The sequence below is a fragment of the Equus quagga genome, chromosome 14 (assembly GCF_021613505.1).
Source record: "Equus quagga isolate Etosha38 chromosome 14, UCLA_HA_Equagga_1.0, whole genome shotgun sequence".
Taxonomy (NCBI): domain Eukaryota; kingdom Metazoa; phylum Chordata; class Mammalia; order Perissodactyla; family Equidae; genus Equus; species Equus quagga.
Genome location: NC_060280.1, coordinates 72,136,271 through 72,155,267, shown reverse-complemented (window position 1 = coordinate 72,155,267; position 18,997 = coordinate 72,136,271). Strand labels below are relative to the sequence as shown.

The following is an 18,997-nucleotide window of genomic DNA, read 5'->3' as shown; positions in this document are numbered from 1 at the left end:
TGTCTATTTGCCTTTACCAATGATACTTTTTACTTGGTAATTTTCTTATTCTTATGTGGGGCTTTTTGTTTTCTACTTAAATAAGTTCCTTTAACATTTCTCATAAGGCCAGTTTAGTGGTGATGTACTCCTTTAGTTTTTTCTGGTTTGGAAAACTCTTTATCTCTCCTTCCATTCTGAATAGTAACCTTGCCAGGTAGAATGTCCTTGGTTGTAGATTTTTTCCTTTTAGCACTTAGAAGATATCATGTCACTTCCTCCTATCCTGTGAAGTTTCTACTGAGAAGTCAGCTGATAGCCTTATGGGGTTTCCTTTGTATGTAACTTGTTGCCTTTCTCTTGCAGCTTTTAGGATTCTTTCTTTGTCTTTAATTCTTACCACTTTAATTATAATGTGTCCTGGTGTGAGCCTCTTGGGGTTCATCTTGTTTTGTGCTCTCTTTGATACCTGTACATGGATATCTGTTTCCCCCCTTAGGTTAGGGAAGTTTTCAGCTATTAGTTCATTTAGTAAGTTCTCTGACCCTTTGTCTCTCTCTTCTACTTCTGGGACACCTATAATACAGATGCTGGTGTGCTTGGTGTTATCCCAGAGGTCCCTTATGCTGTCCTTGTCCTTGTTAGTTCTTTTTTCTTTTTTCTGTTCAGCTTGAGTGATTTCCTCCAGTCTTTAATTCAGCTTCCTGATCCTTTCATTTGTGTCATCTACTCTGCTATTGATTCCCTTTAGTGAATTTTTCATTTCCATTATTGTATTCCTCAGTTCTGATTGGTTCTTTTCTTTATTTTCTTGTTCTTTGTTGAAGTCTTTACTGTGTTCATTTATTCTTCTCCAAAGATCAGTAAGCGTCCTTATGACTATTAGTTTGTACTCTTCATTAGGTAGATTGTTTATCTCTGTTTCATTTAGTTCTTTTTTCTGAAGATTTGTTCTGTTCCCATATTTGAAACAGTTTCCGTTGTCTCCTCATTTTGCCTACTTCTCTGTGCTTATAACTATGTATTAGGTAGATCAGCTGTGTCTCCTGACCTTGCAGAAGTGGCCTTCTGTAGGAGACGCCTTGGGGGGAACTAGCAATGTGCTTCACTCTTGTCACCAGTTCCAAATGTTCCCGGAGTGTCCCCTATGTGTGTCCTTCTGTTGTGGTGGAGTTTCTCTTGCTGCAGGTGTATGGATAAGTGGGCTGGCCCCTGTGCTAGCTAGTTGTAAGGCATAGCTGCATGTGGCTGCTACAGTCACTTTAGTCACATTATTGGGCAGAGTGAGCACCAGCATAGGTGACTGCAAGGTCTAATAGCACACACTTACTGCTATTTTGCTGTTAAATGAGTGAGACCTCCAGCGTGGCTTGTTGCTAGGCTCAGGGACTCACAATTGTTGTAGGCTTCTGGCCTGCCAGGCTGTTGTCAGCTCTCTAGGGAGTGCAGATGTGTGGTTCCAGCTACCAGTGTGGCAGCATGCATGGCTTGGAGGCATTGGAAGGTGAGGCAGATATCCTGCCTAGCTGTTTGAGAAAGCCAGTGGTACAACTCTGCAGCAGCTGAGAAACCCCACACGCCTCGGGCCCACACTGCCTGCAAACACAGTCCTGCCCTGTGTGCATACCCCACCTCACCAAGGCAGATCAACTTGTCCAGCTGCAGAGGTCCTACATACCTCACAAATGCAAGCCCACCCCTCACACATACCCTGACCTACCAAGGTAGACCCACTCTCCTGTTGCAGAGGTCCCACACACCCCCTCTACAGGGGCCTACAAGTTCCTGAACGGCTTGCTGGTAGGCAAGGCCAATCCCTAGGGTGGGCTGCCTACCATGGTTGTGTTGGATAAAACCAAAACCCTGCACTGATAGGTCAGAAGATGAAATCCAATGACATTTGCAAACATCTGGGTCAGTATGCCTGTGCTGGGTCACAAGAATGCCTGCCATCAGTGTCTCAGTAGCTGGGGAGGTGGGTCCAGCTGCTCCCTGTCTGTCTGAGATGTGACCAGAGCATATCAAGTAAGTCTCCTTTACCAAAGGATTGCGCATCTTTCTTTCTGTTGATTTTTTGTTGGTTTCTGGAATGGGTAAGTCTGTGAGTGGGCCCTTTAAGAGCAGGCTTTTCTTTCCCTTATGTTAGACAGCTTTTCTTTGGGTATTTTCTCTTGATTTTAATAGCCATCAAAGCCAGGAATTATGGTGCTTGACTCAATTGTGCCAAATTCAAAGACCGCTTATAGTGGCATAGCTCTCCCACTCAAATCCCCTACTTCTCCTGGAAAAGCTTTGTACCTTAAGATTGCTCATGGCTGTGAAGCACTGAAGCTGGAATGTGTTTTGTTCCTCAGTAGAAAGCTATTTCTGCCACTTCCAATCTTGTCAGTGTTTTCCCTTGTTGTGTGTGTGTGTGTTTTTTTTTTACCCAGTTTCCAGTTCTCTGTCAGAGGTACTTGTTCCACAGGTAGTTTTAAATTTGTTGTGTCCATGGGAGGAGGTGAGTTCAGAGTTCTCCTACACTGCCATCTTCCCAGCCATTGTAGGCTTTCTATAATTGACAAACATAGGATATACAAGTCTGTAAAAAGTTGGAAAAGTCTGTGAAATATTGCTTGGAGCTATTTTTCTTACTAGAATCCTGTCTCAAAATAGCTGAAGGACTGGGAAGCTACCAGTATCATTGCACCTGGAATTGTGTTGCTAAGCCTGTCCCAAATCCCTTCACCCAGGCCTACTACCCCAGAAAGCAGGGACATTATTGCTCCCAGGAAGCTTGAATCTAGGTCATGACACAGCTCCCCCTCTTTGGGAAACTGACAGATCTTGGCACAGCTTCAACTACCGGGAGCAGCTTAAAACAAAGTAGGCTGCCGCGACAATCGAAAAGGTTGAGAGAGCACCAAAAGCTAGATCAGGGTGTTATGATAAGATTAATCTTCTACACAGGCCACTCCATTAAGACTTGGAGAGGTAGTGGTTGTTTTAATGCATAGAAACTAGCATAAAGAGTCAAGGAATAAGGAAAAAAGGAAGAATGTGCTCCAAACAAAAGGGAAAAATATAAAACCTCAACAATAAATCCTGATAAAATGGAGATAAGTAATTTACCTGATAAAAATTTCAAAATAGCAGTGATAGAGATGATCACTGAGCTGGGGAGAAGAATGGATGAACAAAGTGAGCATTTCAACAAATAGATGAAAATATAAGAAAGTACCAAATAGGAACCACAGTGCTAAAGGATATAATACTTGGACTGAAAAGTACGCTAGAGTAGTCAACCAGAAGAATAGACAAGCAGAAGAGGGAATCAGAAAACTCAAAGAGAGGACAGAGGAACTCACTCACTGAGAGCAGCAAAAAGGAAAAAGAATGAAAAAGATTGAAGATAACTTAAGAGATTTGTAGGGCAACATCAAGCTGACCAATAATCACATTACAGGGGTCCTAGAGGAGAAGAGAAAGAGAAAGGGGCAGGGGCCAGCCCAGTGGCACAGCAGTTAAGTTCGCATGTTCCGCTTCTCGGCGGCCCCAGGTTCGCCGGTTCAGATCCCGGATGTGGACATGGCACGACTTGGCAAAAGCCATGCTGTGGTAGGCATCCCACATATAAAGCAAAGGAAGATGGGCATGGATGTCAGCTCAGGGCCAGTCTTCCTCAGCAAAAGTAGGAGGATTGGCAGTAGTTAGCTCAGGGCTAATCTTCCTCAAAAAAATAAAAGAAAGAAATGGGCAGAAAACTTATTTGAAAAAATAATGGCAAAAAATTCCCTAACCTAGAGAAAGAAACAGACATCCAGATATGGGAAACCCAGAGAGTTCCAAATAAGATGAATCTAAAGAAACCCACACCAAGACACATTATAATTAAAGTGTCAAAAATTAAAGACGAGAAAATAATTTTAAAAGCAGTAAGAGAAAAACAATTTATTATGTACAAGGGAAGCCCCGTAAGATTATCAGCAGATTTTTCAGCAGAAACTGCAAGCCAGATGGGAGTGGCATATATGCTTGAGATTATGAATTTTTATCAAACTCTCAGATTTTGCCAATTCTGCATCTCTAAGGACCACTCTGAGAAACAAGGTGTCAGAGAGTCTCTTGTTTTGAATCCCTTCTAGTATAATTATTGCAGATCTCAGCATCTTCTCCCAAGCGCGTTCATCAGGAAGGCTCTTTTTAGCTTTGGAATTGTAGTGGCTACAGAATTATAGCATGTTTATTGAGGAATATCATGCATATGAAATGGCACCCCCTAGCTGAGCAGACTATGACTGACTGTTACTTCAGTGTGCTGAATAGAAAGAGTAAGCATGAGAGTTGGATCTTGGCTAAGGTTGTAAATAGGAAGAATTTAACAAGTCCTTTCCATAGATGATTATACAATAAAGGAAATTATGCAGAGACACATTGAAGCCATTCTTTCAATTCTTTCAGGATACATGTTCTGACTCAGGAGAGAATATATGGAGAGAGAAAGAGAGAGATTGAATTATACTGAGACATATTATATAATTACTTTACTGTGAATTCCCACCTAAAGTTAGTGAGCTCCATCTTGAGAGTTAAACCACTGCCTATCCTTTATTTCATAAGCCAAGCAATAAACTTGTATTCATCTTCATGCTTTCCCGTACCTTCAGTTCACTTCTATTCAGCCACATCTGAACAATAAAACTTTTCAAAACTCTCTTGAACGTCTCATTATTTTCTAGCACCACTGTCAATGACATGCAATATCTTGCCTAGAATAATAAAATGGGTGTTGACTGGTATCCTTGAATTCAACCTCATTTTTTTCACCCATCTCTCACACCAACTTAAGTATGATATTGCTAGCATGCAAAATTCATTGTGTCACTTTACCAAAAAATAACAATAAAATTTTTTAGCAGCTACCCTCAGTAAAATAAGGAGTGATGTCATATAGTGACCGAGAGGCGATTAATAAACCATCTTTGCCTACTTTTCTATCCTTGTAGCTTGATCATATTACTTTAAATATGGCATGTTTTTCTGGGTCTGCACAAACTTTTCTCCGATTCCTTGATGAGACCAAATTGCCTTTCAATTACACTATATTTTCTATATGAGGTCAAGTTCCAGTAATTCAAAGGTCAAACTCCAGTAATTTCAGCACTTTTTTGGTTTATCATCTGTTTTATTTGAATATATGACTATCTATTGATTGTAATAGACGAGGTAATAGAGTAATAGACAAAGAATCCTATCTAAGACACAAGTTGTAATTGTGGCCATTTTCTTCGACTTTATATGACTGATGAACATTAAGTTAAATAATAAATTTTAGAGCTCTTAGAGATGGATATCATAATGCAATAAATGGATGGATAATAGAATATAAGGATGGTAAGGTAAAGTAAAAACATTTTATATATTTTTTGGCCTATATTTGTAAACTATAGAAAACACTGCAAGTTACTTTGCAGGTGAATAATACAGAAAACCATCCAAAGAATATTGATCAGACAATAATGAATAGGATGGTTTGAACTGGGGAGAGAAGAAGGCAAGTGAATACTAAGCATATCATGAAATTTCACATATAGAAGATGTTAAATGCCCAAAAGCAGAAAGTAAAAAATGAGATAACTGAAGAGATGTTTTAAAGATAAAATTGACATGAAATGACAATTGTTTATAAATTATGAGTCAAAATAGCATGAAAATGATAAAACTTATCAGAATTTTTTACTTCCATGAGCAGTTGCCTCATAAATAGCCATGGCATTACTGGTATAAAGATAATAGAGTATTGTTTGGGGTGAATGTATACAAATTGTTGCTATCAAGCATAATAACTTCAGTCTCTATAATGAGAGTTAATGAATCTCTAGTTTTTTTCATTTGTTTTGATTATCACATTTGAAAGATTTTGATGATTTCCGTTATATACAGTGAAATAAAGTTGAAATAACATGGAAGACATCCAGAGGACAGCAACACAGTCATACAGATAACTGGAGATGGATGATGTGTAGAGGTGAGCTCTCAGGTAGTCCTTAGAACTCTTCACTATTACCTGGGGCTGAAATACCATTTTAAGTAAAATCATGAGTTCAGGAGCCAAACTTTTTAGGCTTACTTGCTTATTATGTTTGGGACCCTGGACATTTACTCAAACTAAGTAAAACTTCAATTACTTCATGTTTAAAAAATGGAATAATACTAGGGCTTGCCTGGAAGGAGCACTTTACATATGAAATAAAGTGACTCGTTTATAATTCTTGGCAAAGTGCATCATAATTTATAAAATATCAGTAATATATATTGTGCCTATCATCTTTATCATCAACAGCATCATCGTTGTTCTTATTGCTATTTGCATTATTCTTTAAAAATAAAACTAGGGCTCCTTTAATGTTCAAGAGTCTTTGATTTTATTCTCAGTGTTTGTTTCTCCAAGTGTAGTAATTGTAATAAAAGTTCAAAGGAAGTGGTCTGGAGAGGAATTTTAGAGATGTGTGACATAGGAAAGTGTCACTGAATTTCTAAAAAGTTGCACAAAAAAACTAAAAAATTGTATATTTCAGCAAACCAAAGGTCTTTTTCTGATATGACCTTGATTCTATCATGAACATGTTCTACTGTCCAGAATTTTCTTAAGGGCAAATTTGACATCCTTATTGCGCAGGCTGTATATTAGAGGGTTCAGCATGGGCACAATGATGGTGTAAAACACAGAGGACACTTTCCCTTGATGCATGGAGCTCACAGATGAAGGCTGCAGGTACATGAATGCAAGGGAGCCAAAGAAAACAGCAACCGCCGAGATATGGGAACTGCAGGTGCTGAAGGCTTTGGACCTTCCCTCAGTGGAGTGGATGTGGAGTATGCTGGAGAGGATGAAGATGTAGGAGGCAAGGATAGTTAAGGCAGGAATCAGGATGTTAAATGCACTCAAGCCCAGAACCAATAATTCATTGACGTAGATGCTGGAACAGGATAGTTCCAAAAGTGGAAAGAGATCACAGAAATAATGGTTAACCACATTGGTCTTGCAGAAAAGGAGTCTCAACATAAAGCCTGTATGGATTGTAGATCCAATAATGCTCAAAATATAAACTCCCACTGTGAGCCAGAAGCAGATGTGATACGATATGATGACATTGTAAAGCAAGGGGTTACAGATGGCAACATAGCGGTCATATGCCATTACAGCCAGCATGTGACACTCTGCAATAGCAAAAATGATGAAGAAATAGAGCTGCGTCATGCATTCAGGGTAGGAACTGGTGTTCTTCTCCGTCACAAAGTTCACCAGCATTTTGGGGGTAATGACAGAGGACTGGCAAAAATCTATGAAAGACAAGCTGCTGAGGAAATAGTACATGGGGGTGTGCAGGTGAGAACTGAGGCTTATCAGTGTGATCACGCCCAGGTTCCCCACCACTGTGACTACATAGATTCCTAGGAAGAGGAGGAAGAGTGGTACTTGGAGTTCAGCATGATGTGTTAGCCCGGCGAGGATGAACTCAGTTACTGTGGAATGATTTTCATGGTCCATTATCCTCTCAGTGGATTCTAAGTTTAAAAAAGCGAAAATTATTCCATTGAAGTGTGTGTGTGTGTGTGTGTGTCGTGAGGTGTTTGAGCGTGTTCACATGTGAACGTGTATGTCAAAGAGAGACAGAGAGTAATGTGGAAATCATTATTTTATCCCTCATCAGAAAAGGTTCATAATGCAAGTATCTCTTGAGTCTTTTTCTCTACTCTAGGGCAATCATTCTAGTTGACTGGAGGAAGAATCATACGTTCAGAAACTTACAACTAAGATACTTATAATTTTTAAGAGAAAACACAAACTTTTGGAGTTTTGAGCTAATAGGAAAGTTACTACTGTTATTTCTGGAGACACTTTTTTTATTTCCATATTGTACATGTGTATATTAATGTCCTGTATATCAAATGAGATAATGATTGAATTTCATTTGACTCAGAAGAGGAAAGTGTAGCAAATGCTTTCTAAAATTAATAGACATAGGATTAACAAAAAGTATTTTGGTCTGAACCATTTTCCTCACTAGAATTCCAACTCGAAATACCTGAAACACTGTGCAACTACCAGTATCATTCTACTTGAAGTTCTGCTATTCTGTATCTACTGGGTTCCTTCACAAGGCCTGAACTTTACAAGTTGTTATATGTCACAACAACTTACCCAAGAGTACGAAGCTGTCTTCCTTTGTTTCTAATTTGGATAATCCCAGGGGAGTAATACAATGGCTTAAATTTAGGTCATGTATCCCACCACTTTGGCCAGACAAGCAATAGAGTCTGAATGGTTTACTTTAATTGGATTCACAGTTATAGTGGTGGAGGTCAGAAAACTACTTTTATTCCAAAAATACAAGAAATATTTTGGAATAAAAACAGTAGGTGCCTTCTTATCTCTATCTAGCATTTAAAGGTGGTGGAAGGGCCAGCCCCATGGCCAAGTGGTTAAGTTCGCATGCTTCACTTCGGCGGCCCAGGGTTTCGCAGGTTCAGACCCTGGGTGCCGACATGGCACCACTTATCAGACATGCTGAGGTGGCATCCCATTTGGCACAACCAGAGGCACTCACAGCTAGAATATAAAACTATGTCCTGGGGGCCTTTGGGGAGAAGGACGAAAAAAAAATAAAGATTGGCAACAGTTGTTAGCTCAGGTACCAATCTTTAAAGGTGGTGGAGACATGTATTAGCAGAGCACATACAAAATACAATTAGAAATCTTAGTTTAAATTCATTATTGGTCAACAATGTGATCTTTTTAAAAGACCACATATATTTTGCTCATATTTGACAAAAAACAAGTAGATTCTAGAAAATGGAAACTGATATTGTTAGTTAACATTCAAGCAATAGTTGGGTTAATGTTTTAAATTTGGAGTACAATAATTTATGTGATATAAGAAAACTTGACAATTAAGAAAAAAGTATCTAGAAGTCTTATGTTTTAAAGAATGGCTGATATAACTCAAGATATTTAACAAGCAAAGCAAAAATTCATGTGGTACATGACAGTTATTACCAAATGTTAAACATATAGCTATACTTAAGAAGTGTTGAACTCACTGTATGTCTCTGAGAGAGTGAAGTAAATTAACTGTTTAAAACTATAGGGAGAAATATATTAATTTACATTAAAGAAGAACATTCCAACAGTCACATATACCATGATCTTACACCCAGAGGTGTTAGAATACAGCCTGAATAGCCACTTACCAAATATTGTTCAAGGATGCAATCCCTAGAAAGGTGGCTGTACTGTCATGTTTAATATCTCTTTTAGTTCCAATGTGTGTATAATTCTAATAGTTCCTGATATTAAGCATATAGTCATGGATTCAAATTGTAACCCCATACTTGCTCCAATCCTCTGAAAAACTGAAATGCCGAATTCTGTCTTGTAAAAAATAAGTTAAAGGATGCCTGCAAGGTGCTTACTATTTCCCGGCTCTTGGTAAGAAGTTAATAAATGTCAATGTTGTTTTAACTGTAATCTATTGAGTTTCTCTCTGTTATACCTTTCATTTGACCAAGATTTTCATTCCCATAATGGCAACAAGTGTTTTAATTTTTTCCGTAGCATATCTTATTATTGTTCCTTTCCATGAATAAACACAATAATTCAGAGATTTAGAACTTTCTTTACTTAACGTTAAGCTCTTAGAATCATTGATATTTTCATGGTATCCAAATAAAGTTCAAACCAGTCTCTTCATCATTCAAAAATTATCTGGCAAAAAAGACAAAAGTTTTCTTTCTTTACATCCCAACAGGTATCATATGATTTAGCTATTCAAAAATGAGTATTTGGTAGACTCAGTTTTGACTCTTCATTTTCCCTTAGCTTTTCTCTTCTGTTCCCTTTATCCTATGAAATCTATTTAAAAGTTAGGATGTTTTAGTTGAACACTTTAATAGTGAGAGCCCCAGACCATTTTCCATGTGCCCATGAATACATTTTTTTTTATATTTACATTAAGCACTTACTTAATTCTATATTAATCATTATGAGTTATTTATTTATTTTTCTTCTCTACTAGACTGTAAACTCAATACAGTGTTTGGCACACAACCTTGCATATAGTGAGCCTCAATAAATATGTTTTTAATAAAACCATTGAAGGAAGTTTAGACATAAGTTAACGTAGACCCAATATAAGTGAACAGAGATATCAGACTGCCTGAGTTGAAAGGAGTAAACAAAAAATGTTTGCCATATTTTATACTTCAGGGGACAGGGAGACAATAAGGGATTCTGTGCTCACCAGAGACCACGAATATTAGAATGAGGACAGGTGGGAATTGGTAAATAGGTATGTACTTCTCTATGTAGAACATAGAGCATATGTAGAGCTAGAACAGGAGACAAAGATTTTACAAGTCGAGGACTGTGATTCAGACATAGTCCTTCTTGCCAGAGAATTCAGCACTGTGTAATTTTCTTCTCCATTGCTGTGGAGGAAAAAATGACCTGATAATGCTGGTGCATACTTCCGAGTACTAACCTTGCAAAACTCCTTCATCCTAAGGGGGTCATAGACTGAGTCTCCTTTGGCAATTATTTTGAGTCACTGGTCTTGATCTCTGATGAAGCCAATGCTCAAGGCCATGTGGTCCTCTGCAAAGGTATATTGATGGGATGATTTTATACTCTGAGGATAAATGCTAACAGTCTGTTTAGGAACAAACAATTATAATGACCTCCCACTAGACTCTAATCCCACAAGTAGCAACTCGTGGGAAAAGAAGTAATTAGAATTTCCCTTTTCCCCATTGGTTCTCAAGTATAAAATAGTGTCATGTAGGTGTGATTCATTGTTCTTGCTAGATTATGTATTAGAAAAAAGGATGTGAGAGATAGTATTAGCGCTCGAGAGGATTGCATGCCAAGCCATTGAGAAGTGCATAATTTCATAATTTAAGACACACACTAAAGAGGTTTTCTAAAGTTATTTCCCACAGGGAAAAAGTAGAAAATCAAGGAAAATAATCTTTGTGTAATTTGAATGAAAGCATCTTCTAGATATTGCCATAAACGCATAAGGAATTCCTAATGAGCCTGACAGAGACAGATGATGATTTTACTTTCTTTTAAAATTAAAAGTGTGATGATGATGAACAATAGAAATACATGTGTTATAAAGATTAGTTTAGTTCTATATAAATATTAAATTATCTTTTGGAAAGTAAATTGTATTTAATGTTCTTATTCAAAATATTCATTAAATGTCATATTATTTTTGACAACCATTATGATAAAATTTCTTAACCAAATATACTTTGAAACGCTTTGAATTATTGTTTGATATGGGACTCTAATCTTTCTTGCTGAGATATTTTTATAAATTGCTGTGATAAGGGCTAAAACAAAAGACAATTATTCATAAACCCTAAGGAAAATGTTGCTCATAAATAATTGTCATAAATTAGAACAAGAAATATGTTACAATGCAAGACAGTTAAATTTTTGAAAATTATTTTATTTTATTTTATTTTTCAGGAAGATTAGCCCTGAGCTAATATGTGCTGCCAATCCTCCTCTTTTTGCTGAGAAAGACTGGCTCTGAACTAACATCGGTGCCCATCTTCTTCTACTTTATATGTGGGATGCCTGCCACAGCATGGCCTGCCAAAAAGTACCATGTTCCCACCTGGGATCCGAACTGGCGAACCCCGGGCTGCTAAAGCTGAACATGCAAAACTAAACGCTGCACCATCGGGTCGGACCCTTGAAATTTATTTTATTGAGGTCATATTGGCTTAAAAATTGTGTAATTTCAGATGTACATTATTATATTTCAATTTCGTGTAGACTGCATCGTGTTCATCACCAATAGTCTAGTTTTTATCTTTCATCAAACACATGTGCCCCTTTACAACTTTTGCTCTCCCTCCAGCCCCATTCCCCCTGGTAACCACCAATCTATCCTCCATATCCACATGTTTGTTTGTTTAGCTTCAACATATGTGTGAAACATACAGTATTTGTCTTTCTCTATCTGACATATTTCGCTTAGCATAATATCCACAAGGTCCATGCATGTAATTGTAAATGGCATGATTTGGTCTTTTTTATGGCTGAGTAATATTCCATTGAATATATATAGTGCATCTTATTTGTCCATTCATCCATTGATGGGCACATGTGTTGCTTTTGTGCCTTGGCTATTGTAAATAATGTTGCAATGAACATAGGGATACATATATCATTTTGAATTATTGATTCCATTTTCTTTGGATAAATACTCAGCAGTGGAATAGCAGGATCATATGGCATTTCTATTGTTAATTTTTGAAAAAATTCCATACTGCTTTCCATAGTGGTTGCACTAGATTTCATGCCAACCATTAATGTGTAATGGTTCCCATTTCTTCTTTGCTATTTCTTGTCTTCTTAATTAGAGCCAGTCTGACGGGTGTGAGGTGATATCTCATTGTAGTCTTGATTTGCATTTCCCCAATTGTTAGTAATGTTGAACATCTTTTCATGTGCCTGTTGTCCATCTTTATATCTTCTTTGGGGAAAATTCTGTTTATATCCTCTGCCCATATTTTGATTGCATTGTTCATTTTTTTGTTGCTGCATTGTATGAGTTTTTAACATATTTTGGAAATTACCCCCTTGTTGGATATAAGTTTGGTAAATATTTTCTCCAAGTTGGTGGGCTGTCTTTCCGTTTTGTTGATGATTTCCTTTGCTGTGCATAAACTTTATAGTCTGATGTAGTCCCATTTGTTTATTTTTTCTTTTGTTTCTCTTGCCTGGGTAGACACTGTATTTGAAAAGATACTTCTAAGACAAGTGTCCAGGAGTGTACTGCCTATGTTTTCTTCTATGTGTTTCATTGGTTTCAGGTCTCACATTCAAGACTTTAATGATTTTGAATTAATTTTTGTGTATGGTGTAAGATAATCGTGTACTTTCATTCTTTTGCATGTGGCTCTCCAGTTTTCCCAGCATCACTTATTGAAGAGTCTTTCTTTTCTCCACTGCATGTTCTTGGCTCTTTTGTCAAAGATTAACTGTCCATCGATTTGAGGTTTTATTTCTGGGCTCTTCACTCTGTTTCATTGATCTGTGCATCTGTTTTTGTGCTGGTACCATGCTGTTTCGATTATTATAGCTTTGCAGTATATTTTGCAGTCAGCAAGTGTGATAACTCCAGGTTTTTTCTTTTTTCTCAGGATTGCTTTAATTATTCTGGGTCATATTTTGTTCCATGTAAATTTTAGGAACTTTTGTTCTATTTTGGTGAAGAATGTCATTGGAATTCTTATTGGGATTCCATTAAGTATGTAGAATGATTTTAGGTAATATGGACATTTTAGCTATGTTTATTTTTCCAATCCATGAACATAGAATATCCTTCCACTTCTTCATGTCTTCTTTAATTTCTTTCATATAGTTTTCAGTGTATAGGTCTTTTGCTTCCTTGGTTAAATTTATTCCTAGGTATTTTATTCTTTTTATTAGAATTGTAAATAGGATTCTATTCTTGGCTTGTCTTTATGCTAGTTTGTTAATAATGTATGGAAATGCAACTGATTTCTATATCTTGATTTTGTACCCTGCAACTTTACTGTATTCATTGATTATTTCTAATAGTTTTTTGGTAGATTACTTTGGGTCTTCTATATATAGAATCATGTCATATGCAAACAGTGACTGTCTAACTTCTTTCTTTCCAATTTGGATGACTTTTATTTCTTTTCCTTGCCTAATTGCTCCGGCTAAAATTTCCAGTACTATGTTGAAAAAGAGTGGTGAGAGTGGACATTCTTATCTTGTTCCTGTTCACAGGGGAATGTCTTCTCGTTTTTCAAAATTGTGTATTATGTTGGCTGCGGGTTTGTCATGTATGGCCTTTATTATGTTGAGATACTTTTTTTCTATACCCTTTACATTGAGAGTTTTTTTAATTATAAATGGATGTTAGGTCTTGCCAAATGTTTTCTCTCTGTCTATTGAGATGATCATGTGATTTTTATTCTTCATTTTGATACCGTGGTGTATCATATTGATTGATTTGTGGATGTTAAACCATCCCTGCATCCCTGATATAAATCCCACTTGATCATGCTGTCTGTTCCTTTTAGTGTATTGTATCTGATTTGCCCTTATTTTGTTGAGGTGTTTTGGTTCTATTTTCATCAGTAATATTGACCTGGAATTTTCCCTTTTTGTGTTGTCCTTGTCTGGTTTTGGTGTCAGTATAATGTCGGCCTCTTAAAAGAGTAAGGAGGCATCCTTTGTCATCAGTTTATGGGGAGAGTTTGTGAGGAATAGGTATTAAGTCTTCTTTGAATGGTTGGTAGAATTCACCTAAGAAGCTGTCTGGCCCTTGACTTTCGTTTTTTGGGAGGTTTATGATTATAGTTTTGATCTCCTTATTGGTGATTGATGTATTCAAATTCTCTATTTCTTCTTGATTCAGGTTTGGAAAGTTGTATAACTCTAAGAATTTATCCATTTCTTACAGGTTATCCATTTTGTTGGCATACAGCTTTTAATAGTACTTTCTGCTAATCCTTTGTATTTCTGGGTATTTGTTGTAATTGCTCCTCTTTCATTTCTGATTTTATTTGAGTCTTTTATCTTTTTTACTTAATAAGTCTGACTATGGGTTTTTCAATTTTGTTTATCTTTTCAAAGAATCAGTTCTTAATTTCAATGATCCCTTTTATTGTTCTTTAGTTTCTATTTCATTTATTTCTGCCCTAATTTTTATTATTTCCTTCCTTCCCCTGACTTTGATCTTTGTTTATTCTTATTTTTCTAGCTCTTTTAGATATAGTGTTATATTATTTGAGATTTTTCTTGATTATTGAGGTAAGCCTATATTAGTATAAACTTCACTCTTAGTACAATTTTTGCTGCATCCCATAAAGTTGGTAAGCTGTGTTTCCATTTTCATTTGTCTCCAGGTATTTTTTGATTTCTCCTTTGATTTTATCATTATTCCAGTGGTTGCTTAGTGGCATGCTGTTTAATCTCCACATACTTGTGAATTTCCTTTTTTCACTTTTAGTTGATTTCTAGTTTCATACCATAGTGGTTGAAAAAGATGCGTGATAGGATTTTAATCTTCTTAAATTTATTGAGGCTTGATTTGTTTCTCAACATATGGTCTATCTTTGAGAAAGTTCCATGTGCACTTGAGAAGAATGCATATTCTGCTGCTTTTTGATAATATGTTTTCTCTCTTTCTCTCTCTCTCTCTCTACATATATACAAAGTGCATCTGGTCTAGTATTTCATTTACGGCCACTGATTCCTTGTTGACTTTCTATCTAGATGATCTATTTACATAAGTGGGATGTTAAGGTCCCCTAGTATTATTGTCTTGCTGTTAATGTCTCCCTTTTTGTCTAGTAATAATTGTTTAACATAATTTTGTGCTTTATTAGGTGTATATATATTAATAAATGTTATGTCTTCTTGGTGGAACATCTCTTTTATCATTATATAATGTCCATCGTTTTTCTTATCTTTTATGACTTGAAGTCTATTTTGTGACAAATATGGCTACACTCATTTACTTTTGGTTCCCGTTTGATTTGAGTATCATCTTCCATCCCTTCACTCTAAGCCTATGTTTGTCTTTCGAGTTGAGATGAGTCTCCTGGAGACAGAATATTTTTGAGTCTTGTTTTGTAATCCATCCAGTTACTCTTTGTCTTTTGATTGGTGAAATAAATCTGTTTATATTGAGAGTGATTATTGATAAATGAGGGCTTAACACTACCATTTTATCTCCTGTGTTCTAGTTCTATATTTCCTTGTTTCTTTTTCCTTGTATTTCTGTCTGCCATTTCAGTTTTGTGGGTTTTGTGGTGTTTTTCTGTTTTCTTTATTTATTATTTATGACTCTGCTCAATTTTTTATTTTGTGGTTACCATGACGTTTGTATAAAGGTCTCATAGATGAAATAATCCTTTTTCTGCTGATAACATCTTATCTCCATTAGCCTTTGTAGGTTACAGCCTTTTCCTCTTCCCTTTCTGTTTGTGTTGCTTCAAATTATCCTTTTTTGTGTTGTGAGTTTGTGACCAAATTGAAGTATTTTTAGTTACTTTTGATGCTTCTTTTCCCTTTAGCCTTTATGTTATAAATAAGTGTTTACTAACCTATTATGATACTTGCAATTTTCTGAGTCTGTCTGTCTATTTATCTCCTGGCTCTAGGCTTTGTCAACCTTTGGCTTTTTGTTTCAACTAGGAGGGCTCCTTTCAATATTTCTTTTAGGGCAGTTCTGGCAGCCATGAATTCCTTCAGCTTTTGCTTGTCTAGGAAAGCTTTTATTTCTCCTTCATATCTGAAGGATAACTTTACTGAATATAGTGTTTTTGGCTGATAGTTTTTCTTATTCAATATTTCAAGTATATCATTTCACTCTCTCCTAGCTTGTAGGGTTCTGCTGAGAAATACTCTGACAGCCTGATAGGGATTTCTTTGTAAGCTATTTTCTTCTTTTTGGTCATCCTTAATATTTTCTTCCTCATTGATTTTTGAAAGTTTTAATATAATATGCCTTGGAAAAAGGAGTTCTTGCATTCAGGTAATTAGGAGTTTATTAGCTTCATACTTGTATTTTCAGTTCCTTTTCCAGGTTTTGGAAATTCTCAGCTCTTATTTCTTTTAATAAGCTCTCTGTTCCTTTGTCCCTCTCTTAACCTTCTGGAATACCTCTTATCCTTATGCTGTTTTCCAAATGATTCAGATATTTCTCATGGATTTTCTTCTGTTTTTTTGTTTAATTATTATTTCTCTCTCCTCTTCCACCTGAATCATTTCTATATTTCTATTTTTGAGCTCACTAATTCTCTCTTCTATATGGCCTATTCTATTTCTAATGTATTCTACTTTATTTTTTATCTGATTAATTGTGCTCTGAATCTCCATAATTTGTGGGGTTTTTATAGTTTCAATCTCTTTGGTGAAGAACTCCTTTTGTTCATTAAGTTTATTCCTTAGCTTATTGAACTTTTTCTGAGTTTTCTTTTAACTCATTGAGTTTCTTTGTGACAGCTATTTTGAGTTCTCTTTCAGTTAGATTGTGTCAGTTAGATCTTCTGTGACTTCAAGTTTGGCTTCTGGAGAGTTGTCATTTTCCTTCTGTTCTACTGTGTTACTATAGTTCTTCATGATACTCAATGAGTTGATCTTTTTCTGGTGCAATTGGCTAGTAAACACCTTTCTTATTTGGGTAAGGCTTTGTTTCTGAGCTGCTTCTGGTTGTATGTGAGAACCTGTACTTTCCACCCTCCACTGCCTCTGATAGAGGCATCATCAGTGCCCTCCTTGTGCTGCTCATGCCTCTGAGGTTGCTGGTGCTTTACTGCTTACAATGTTGCTTCAGTCTCAGATGTCACCAACATGGTCACCCAGCTGTGAGTAGTTCAGCTGCTTCTGAGGTTGCCTGGTTCTCATGTTCCCCCACAGACTCTCTGTGGGGTGAGGTCCTGCTGCCCCATGTATCACCTGCACTGCTGTTCCCAGGTTATTTGGGGTACTGGCAGAACTGCTGTCAGGGGCCCTGGGTTCACAGGTGTAGCTGTCATGTCTGGGGGCCCAGGGTCTTGTATGTAGCCCTCACTGCTGGTAGAGACAATATTGGGGGTGCCACATCTGGGGGCTAGGTCACAGATTATACTGTGGTTCCTGGATCCTCATATCACAGGTGCCACCTGCCACTGCTGGGGTAGGCACAGAGGCTAAGCTTTGACTATTATTGCTGGTCATGAAGCCTCTGGTCACAGGGGTGCACTATTGTGCTTTTGAAACCTTAGGTGAGGGTACCCCACCCCTGCATGGGAAATTCATATTTTGGATGCTGCTCCCAATTTTGGAAAGACCAGTGCCACTGCCTGGGGAGGCGTATGAGGCTGGGTTGCCAGCATCACTCTGTGTCCTGAAGCCTCAAGATGTGTGTACCACCTGCCACTGGGGCAGAGTGGGGCCAGGGGCTAAGCCATGAGTGATCGTCATTATTGCTCTTGTCACGTCTGTTCACTGGCATGCACTGGTGTGCTTTGAAACCTCAGGTCAGAGCAACCCACCCCAGATGATGAAATCCAATGTTTGGAAATTGTATCTATTGCTGAAAAGACTGGTGTATAAAATGAAAAACTTCGTCTTTCCCAAATGTCAATTACATGTTAATATTTATTAATAACATGGTGCTGAGTGATGTCAGCATCCTGATGGAGTTAGCTCTTACCATGGTCTCTCCTCTCTAAAATACAACCAAAAAGAAATTCAAACACCAACAGAGGACACACACACAACACAGAAGACTTCTGGGAGACCCACGCAGCCATACCCCTGAAGGTGGTGGTGAGGTTGTACCCTCTGGAAGAAGGTGAAGCTGCTTGGCAGGAGTTCTTTGGACAGAGAAGAGCCCTGGCTAGAGGAGGGGCACAGTTGGGGAGAGGTTCTCTCTTCCCACCTGGTGCTCCAGCCCCCTGCTCTAGCCCCAAGTTCACTGAAAGCATGGAACAGCAAGAGGGGGGTCTTTGAGAGGAGTGGCTCATGAGGGGAGAGGTGCTCTGTTCCCATCCAGTGTTCCAGCCCCACATTCACTGGGAGAGTGTCATGGTGAGAGAGGAGCCAGTTAGAGCAGCAGCTCAGCTGAGGAGAGGTTTTCTGTTCCCACCCAGGGCTCCAGCCCCACATTCATCAGGAGAGCAGCACAGTGAGAGAGAGGCCAGTTAGAGGAGAGGCACAGCTGGAGAGAGGCACTCTGTTCCAACCTGGCACTCCAGACCAGTGCTCCAGCCACACAATTGATGGGAGGACTGCATGGAGAGAGAAGCAGTGGCAGGTAGAGCCCTGTGAGTGACCAGAGCACCACACAGAGAGAGAGGCATAAGTTTGGGGGGCACATTCAGGTATAAGAATGTGCTCCTTAGCCCACCTTGCAATCCAGTTCTACTATCATCCAGAGCTCTGCACAGAGTGAGAAGCAGAGGCTGGGGGGAGCACAGGGGAAGGAGAGCA

At 37.8% G+C, this 18,997-nt stretch overlaps 1 protein-coding gene across 1 annotated transcript; it reads right to left on the bottom strand.

The window, feature by feature from the left end:
- Window positions 1-6,574: 6,574 nt before the first annotated feature.
- LOC124225121 (putative olfactory receptor 8G3) lies at window positions 6,575-7,510 on the bottom strand. The gene has a single exon (XM_046637570.1). The coding sequence runs from the start codon at window positions 7,508-7,510 to the stop codon at window positions 6,575-6,577; it is 936 nt and encodes a 311-aa protein (XP_046493526.1).
- Window positions 7,511-18,997: the final 11,487 nt, after the last annotated feature.